We start from the raw sequence: 8,809 nt of genomic DNA, 5'->3' as shown, positions 1-8,809 counted from the left end.
TTCTTGTTAATTATCGTATCTCGGTGCTACGTTATTATTCCGTTTTTAATACTGTGAATATTATTTCTGTGGGGGTTTATTCCCAGCAACACCTTAATGGATGTTGGAGTGTTTAATAGGAACCAACCTTAGTTAAAGTATCTAAATAAAATTTGATGCTAAATTTAGGTGGTTGTCTATGTATTTCGTTTTGTTTTAAAATAGATGCCCTTAGAGTCAAGAAAGCTAGCGTGTAGTTAAATTTAGAGTCAAGAAAGGTTCTAGGTATGACAGTCACAACTCTCGACTGATCTTTTTTCAAATTAGACGTGGCTAAAGTGGCCATTAATGCAAAGAAAAGTAGACAAGGAAAGTAGTTATGGAATTGAACTGGATTGAACAGATGAAACAAATTTCCTAATTTTCTAAATTAAGTTTAAAAATATTCTCTAAAGTTATGATGTTTTTTTATATTTTAAGCTAGCTGAACTTTTTTTTTATAAAATTTTTAATAGATTGAATGAATTGAATTTGTATTTCACGTGAAGAAAAACCAAAAAGATCAGCAATCAAAACAAAATAAAAAGGATTCTGTTTTGTTGGTTTGGTTTGTTTTGTAATTTTAGCAAATCGGCATAGTTAATTTGATTTATTTTTACTACTTATCTTACGGACTCCCCTCCTCCTCCCCCCCCCCCCAAAAAAAAAAAATAGAATTATCTTACGAGTATGGATGTGTTAACTGCTCAGAACCCTTGAAAAATTGATCAGACTCCTCGAGAAACTTGTAGGGTTTAATTAGTTTCAGAAAATTTCCACAGTATCTTTGTCTTTTTTCTTGACCCAGCATTACTTAATTAACATCAAATCGCACTGTATAGCCGCTGTAAAAATAATAATCAAAAAAATATATAAAATTTATATAATATATATATATATATATATATATATATATATATATATATATATATTATATAAAAATTATATAAATTTTATATACTTTTTCGACTACCATGTATAAATAATATTTCTGACACGGGCTAAAAGTAATAAATAATACCCCTCAGCAATCAACAAACATTTCTGCTCAAAATTTGTTTCTCTTTCTACTGAAAATGTCAACCATTTTCCTTTTGCAATTTCACATGTTGCTAGCTTAAAAAAAAAAAGATTTACTACAAGCTTTCTAAGAATTTAATAAATTAAAAATTCTTTTCCAAAGAAATGGGAGATGTGCAATTAGCCACATGAAGAGCATTTGATAAAATAGGTCTCTTTGAAGAGTAGGACTTCTTTTTAATGGTAGCTTTTGGACGAAATGATGATCTTTTGCCATTTGCTCCAAAACTCTTAAATGATTTCATTCTCTGGTTATAAGAATTCCCTTTCTTTGCAAGATCCTCTAGGCTCTTCACACTTGCTAAACATCCAAAAGATCGACTATTCCCTTGATAATATTTTGATAATCCTCTCCTGCACACATACAAGAGTTCATTAGAAATTAGAGCGTATAATTAACATAAAACATTTTGAAGAATTAAAATAAATAAGTGTTCATCCGACCGCTTAAATAAAATCCTCCAGTTGGAGGATATAATATATGTGCAATCTATATGTATATTACCGTAGAGAATTAATATATAATCTATGTATACGAATTAAAAAAAATTAATATGCATCCTGGCTAAAAAAAAATAAACAGTACTATTTGTATAAAGATGGATGCTGAATACTTTTCTATAATATACGGTGATATAAAAGATAATGCCAATTAAGTAACTACCCATAATATGTGAGATTGTAACACAAGACAAAAAAATACAAGACAAATTAAAAAATATTTACAGTCATGAGCTAAATTCTTGCCCAAACAGAAATTCTCAAAACTTTAAAAACCTTCCAAAAAAATAGATTAAATTTGAAGAAAACATATATTTTGCATCTTTGAATATGAGGATCAAATAGCAGTTAATCATATATTAACATAAAAAAATGCATCAAACCCTCCATTTCTTTTAAAAAAAAATTTATTACTTCAAAAGAGGGAGAAAAGTGGAAGGGGATGCTACGCTACATCTTGGATTTGAACCCTTCACCTAAATTGCGTTTGAACCCTCCACTTCAACTATGGAAAACCTAAACTGTATTTGAACCTTCCACCTCAACTACGTTAGCGTTTGGACAATTGAAACTGAAAAATAATTTTTGAAAGTTAAAGTTGTGTTTGGACATGCATTTTATTTGAAGAAAAAATTGAAGTTTTGCGAGTGAAGGAGAAATTTTCACCCAAAAACTGCCCTAAATCAATTTTTGAAAACTTAACATTTCAAAATATGATCATATTTTATAAACAAACAATGTTTTCATAAGCCAAACGTGAGCTACAAAAAGCATAGGCTAAAATAATGATAAATTGTGAACTTACTTGATAGGTAATTGATCCATTAATTCAGACAACTCATACAAAGGTCCATGAGACGAAGCATCATCATCTAGCTCAAACGAAGAAGTAGAAGAAGAAGAAGAAAATTCCAACGAATTTGACTGAAGGGAAAAATCATCAGAAATACTATTTTTGGTTTCCATAATAACCCACGTCTGAACATTATTCATTTTGTTACCACCATTCTTCTCTTTCAACCCCATTATATTTCTTCTCCTTGATAATTTATTTAAAGATGATTGAATTTAATTTGCTAAAGGAAAGGGAAATAAATAGAGAGATAAGTAACGGAATAAAAGATAATGATTTTCTTGTTTCCTCAAGACTTGGTAATACGTTGCAATTTCTATCAAGTTTCTGATAAGGAAACATTTATATACATATCTCCTACAATTCTTTTGTCTTAATCCAATAATTTAATTATTTATAGATAAACATTAAAAAACTCTTGATGTTTTAAATTACATGGTTGAGAGATTTTTGAAGTAAGTACTACCATTTCCATGTAATAAACTGAGCTTTATATATGCTCTCTGTTTCACTTTACTTGATATTATTATTATTATTATTATTTAACCGCATTTTTTTCTATTTTATAGAAAAAAATTATTTTTGTTTTTAAATAAACAAATGTTATTTTTTAGGGTTAATTTTCCATTCTACTAGGCAAAGTGGATAAGGTAGATTTTTGTAGACATCCAAATGTGACTCACCACGCTTTTATTTTGGGGAAACTAATTAGTCACCATCTTTGTGACTTTTGTCCCCACAAAGGCAAGACACTAGGACCCCAGCCTCTTGACATTTCCAGGCACTCATGTAGTTTTGTAATTTTCTTTTCTATATTCGAATAAAAGGTTGTCAAAATAAAGGTGGATCGACGATCTAAATTTAATTGGTTTAATTTTTAAAAAAAATAGTATTGAACTTATTATATTATTAAAATTATAAATTAAAATTTATTAATATTTTTTGAAATTTTACTAAAATTTTTAATATATATCTATACTTTGTATAAAAAATTATGAATTTAAATGAACTCGTACTTGGTACTTAGGCTACATCCGCCTCATGTCAAAGAGCTTAAAATCTTATATTATTCTACTTCTTTTAACCAAATTTCCTTTGTTCTTGGAACATTCTCAAGTATTTTCATAATTAACTACTTATGCTTGCATTAGGGTATGTTGCCTATCTTACATATTTTTGAAATGCGGTCTTTTCTTGAACCCTGCATGAACGTGGGATACTTTGTAGTTTGTACGTCGGACTGCCTTTTTAGATCATTCTAACAATTCAAAAAAAAAAGAAGTTAAAAGTTTCCTTTTCCACCCTTTTAGAAAAATAAGAAGTCACTTTTATTATGTTTTTCTTATCAAATCTATCCTTCTTATTCATATTAGTGAAGCATTAATTATGTGAGACGTTTAAAGAAGACACAGAAGATAGTTTAAAAACATTCTTATAGTAAGATTATTAATATTCTTATTTATAAAGGGGTGTGTAAAATCTTAAAGCATACATAAAATGAATCAGATGGAGTAATACAGTAGTAGAGCTACCCGTCTGCTACCTCGCATCTTAAAATCTTAATTAAAGGCGTAAGATTTTATTTTTTTCAAAAAAAAATCTTCTTTGTCTTTTAATAATTCGAACTTCCCAAAAGAAAAATATAAAAGAGAAGGTAGATATATATATATATATATATATATCTACAAGGAAGAACTTCAATGGATGATAATAAAATCAATTTAGTTTTCAAGATTGTACTAAAAGAATTGTTCCTTTCTTACAAGCATATACCCAGTGGCGGACCAAGGGTGTCAAGCCACATTCCTTCGCCGAAAAGTTACACTATATTGCTAGATAATTTTTTTATATTTTATGTATATTTGCTATAGGTTAACTCCCCTTGATTTTTCGATGTAGATAATTATTTATTTTTTAATATCCCTTAATGAAAATTTTGACTCCGCCGCTGCATATACCACATTAGCGAATTGAATAATAAGTTTTGTCACTTTAGAGATTTCAAAGAATTGTTCCTTTCTTACAAGTATATACCACTTTTGTGGCTACAAAAACTAAAGGGTTTCTTATATTGATAGGTTGATGGAGAATTAATTATCTTTGACTGCTCAAGTCAGCTTGGGTCTTATATTTTCCCATATAATGTGTTGAATTATACAATACTTCAAATGAAGGTAAATTTATGATTTAAATTTTATATGTTCATTCTTTAAGGTTCTTATTTTTTAGTATAAAACATAATATATTTTTAAAAATTATGACTTCATATCTTATTATTTGTTATAATTTTATGAATTTTTATTCATAAATTTATATTCCACATCTAAAGTATCGAGTTCAGATGACCTTCGAACCACTGGGTTGCATCCGTCCCTGACTTCGAGTGATACTGTCAAACTTGTTCAAATTTATTGTTGGTGCAACATAGACCTTGTAACTTATGGTTTAACGGTTGTACTTTATCTTGACTGATTAAAGTTACTAACATAATCCATTTCGACGGTACAGCCTCTTTTCTATTTATTTATTGGGGGTTTTCCATCTATTTTAACTGAATTTATGTAGGACAAATAATCTCTATAATCACTGAAATGTTACCTTATTCCGGGGGAAGCAATAAGATAAGGTAAATACTGTCTCATATTAATAAATAAAATTAGTGTTTTTAGTTCTTAAATATAACAAATTTTGGTTGTGGTCCTTGTGATATACATATGTGGTTAAAGCATGTTTAATCTTCAGTTAATCGAAATTTACACTTTTAATCCCTCTACTAGTAAATCTTCAAAATTGTAATAAATTATTTATTGTTATGTTAAATATTATTGTTACTCCATATTTGAGGGTAATATACTACTAACAATAATTTAAGTTACTTCCTATAACAAAGGTTGATACCTTATTTATTTTAAATAAATACTCTTTTAAAAAATTATATTCCAATAGCTATATTTTGATTTTTTATAGCCAAATATCTATTTATGGTCACCTCCTACCCTTAAGTCATAAAATAAGCGTTGTATTATTTTTCTCTCTCCACTCAAATTTCTCCTATCCCCTCAAATTTCTCGTATCCCCTACCCCATATCTATTCTCCCTCTCTCTCATCTTCCACTTCATCTTACTACCAGAACTCTCCGGCAAAGCATCAAATCCATCCAGTTGAAGGAAGGGATATGTTTAATATATACATGTCAGAGTGTTTTCAATTAACGGTTCAGTGAGATGTATAATATTTAATTTCATTCACATGTGCTTAGATCTTGATGAGATTTCCACTCCTTCAGAGAAAATGGCTTTACTGATATGCTATCTGCCCATATATCAATGGCAATGCTGTTGGCCTAGAAACGGACAGGGGAATTGAGCGAAATAAACATTAGGATTTGTTCTTGAACAAAGACGACGGAGTTTGGGGCTGAACAACTTGAATTTTCTGTTAATATATTTCAATGTATCTCGCTGTATTTACATGTATTTCATTGTATTCATTGTCTTTTTTTTCATTGTATTTCAATGTATATCGCTGTATTCCATGTATTTCATTGTATTCACTGTCTCGTTGTATTCCATGAATGTGTTCATATATTTTTTTAATTAATATAATTTATATATTCAGATGTGTATATGTATTCAAATTGCTATGTTTTTGTTGTATTTATCGGCTAGGAAAAATATTGAGTATATTTTCTCTGAAGATTGCTATGCTTTTGGAGTGTTTTTCGGATGAGAATCTTTTTTATAATTGAAAATACAAATTTTGTGTTATAATTGAGTTTGTTGAGTTATATAAGGAGTCTATTATGTTAATTGATTCACTTTCCGTTTGAAAACGGCTGAATAGACCATAAATTGCGCTATTTACGTTACTGTATTCACAAATACATATCGTGAATATAATCGAATACAATAATCTGTCTAGTTGTAATCCCCTGTTTCACGCCGTGAATACAATCGAATACAAAAATTTGTCTAGCTGTAATCCCCTGTTTCACGTCTAGAAATATTACTATATTTATAAATACAGTAGTTTAAATACATCGAATACACCCTAAAAAACCTGAAAACATAGCTATAAGAAATAATATAGTAAATAGTAGCTACAACTAGCTAATAACCATTAAAACATACTAGTGGTTTCTGAACGATCGAACAATACATGTTTTAATTAATTAATGTTCTAAGCTAAATATATCAAACCAGAATTTATCAATAAGTGAGTGTTTAAAGTGCAATTATCCCCATTACATCAAACTTTAATGAAATTATTAATAGTGCCGAAATTAAAGTGGGAAGCATTGATTAGGATATAATAAAGTAGCTGTCAAAAGGAAGTTTCGAGTTGTAATGTAACAGAATCATGTCTGTGCTTTATCTCCTAATTAGGTCATTTTCTAACAAAATTGAATGGTATATATGAGGATAAGAAAAAAGCTGACTGTTGTAGAGGTCATGATACACGTGGAAATAGATCTGCAAAAGTGTAACTTGGCCTTTGTTACCACAAATTCGTTAACGGGTCCCACTGACCATATCTCGCCCATTGGTCCACGCATCCATAGGCTAGATTCTAGCCCTACTAATTTAAATATTTAATAAACTGAGCTTTTTCATAAATAAATATTCCTAACAAAGCGCCTCACCGACAAATTTGGAAATATATTATTCAATAATCCCTAGTGAGTAACGAAACACGACTCTTTAAAATTTTAAACAACTAGTTTTAATGTAAGTGAGTTGCAGGTCTGTGCCACATCAAATAATAAATATATTTATATGTAAGAAGAACAAATTATTGAAAAATGACAATTTATATCAAAATAAATTAAATATTTGCTTAAGGAAACAATTTGTAAAAGATGTTTAAAATTTTAAGTAATTTTAAATTTTATATATTAAGACTTCAGACATAGTTCAAATAGTATATATTCGATAAACAAAACTGATTTTAAATCCTAAATAAATAAATATTAGGAAAATTAACACATGAAACAATTATAGTTGTGAGACAATTTAATAAAATAAAATTTAAACAACCAAGAAAATATTTTCGTATGAAAAGGAAAATAAAGGATCAAAATTGATCTTGCACAATAAAATTTTCTTGTATGATACTGTGATGACCCAAAAGGTCATCACATCTTTTTAAAATGAATTCTGCATTTCGAGGCCTTAAAAACCTCTTTCTGTCTCACTTCAATTTGCGTGCGCAGTTTGGGCGCGTAGTCGGAAAGCTAATATGTGAAAATCTGTGAAAAATGGTAAATTTTGATTATAAAATGAATTAAGTTGACTTTGGTCAACATTTTGGGTAAACGAACCCGGACCCGTGATTTGACGGTCCCGGAGGGTCCGTAGGAAAATATGGGACTTGGGCGTATGCTCGGAATCGAATTCCGAGGTCCCAAGCCCGAGAAATGAATTTTTTAAAAGAAAATTATTTTCTGAAATTATTTATGAGATTTGGAAATGAATTGTGATTAGAACTCGATGGTATCGGGCCCGTATTTTGGTTCCGGCGCCCGGTATAGGTCTTATATGTGATTTAAGATAAGTCTGTGAAATTTGATAAAACGGACTTGAAACGACATGAATCGGATCATTTTTGAGAAAATTGAAAATTTGAAGTTCTTAAGAAATTTTCATTATTTTGATGCTAAATTCCGAGTTGTTGATGTTATCTTAGTGATTTGAATGCACGAGCAAGTCCGTATAATGTTTTTAGATTGATGTGCATGTTTGGTTGGGAGGCCCGAGGGCTCGGGTGAGTTTTGGATAGACCACGGAGTGAAATTTTAACTTAGGGAATTGCTGGTATGCTTTAGGCCTGCAGGCTTCGCATTTGCGAAGCCTGTCTCGCAAAAGCGAGCAATGTATCGCAAATGCGAGAGTTGGCCTAGCCTGCCTTCTTCGCAAATGCGAAGTTTCTGTCGCAAATGCGACATCTGCCTGGAATCCTCCTTAGTCGCAAATGCGAGACCTCAGTCGAAATGCGAGACCTCAGTCGCAAATGCGACTTCACAAATGTGACACTGCTTTCGCAAATGCGAACATAGCAGAGGTCGGGGTATGGTTCGCAATTCCCATATCTGCAATCTACAACTTTTATACTTAGCCGAAAAAACTCCCATTTTTCACACTCTTTCAAAACCAAAATACTCTTGGGCGATTTTTCAAAGACAACTCTTCTTCCAAATCGATTGTAAGTCAATTTTAACTCGTTTCCTTCAATCATTAACATCTTTAATATGATTTCAACTCAAAACCAATAATTTTCATGGGGGAAATTGGGTTTTTTGGGTAGAACCTAGGTTTTTCAAAAATTAGGGATTTGGACCTCGATTTGAGGTCCGATTT

The 8,809-nt window shown here is 30.2% G+C and overlaps 1 protein-coding gene across 1 annotated transcript; it reads right to left on the bottom strand.

Moving 5' to 3' along the window:
- Positions 1-1,045: 1,045 nt before the first annotated feature.
- On the bottom strand, positions 1,046-2,776 carry LOC107796378 (uncharacterized). Its single transcript, XM_016619131.2, has 2 exons — positions 2,405-2,776; positions 1,046-1,452 (listed from the first exon to the last, which is right to left on the bottom strand). Exons 1-2 carry the CDS (start codon positions 2,623-2,625, stop codon positions 1,182-1,184), a joined length of 492 nt encoding a protein of 163 aa, XP_016474617.1. The 5' UTR covers positions 2,626-2,776; the 3' UTR covers positions 1,046-1,181.
- Positions 2,777-8,809: the final 6,033 nt, after the last annotated feature.

Source organism: Nicotiana tabacum, chromosome 1 (assembly GCF_000715075.1).
Source record: "Nicotiana tabacum cultivar K326 chromosome 1, ASM71507v2, whole genome shotgun sequence".
NCBI classification, from domain to species: Eukaryota; Viridiplantae; Streptophyta; class Magnoliopsida; order Solanales; family Solanaceae; genus Nicotiana; species Nicotiana tabacum.
Note: the sequence above shows the minus strand (reverse complement) of the source record. Positions and strands in the feature narration are given on the sequence as shown.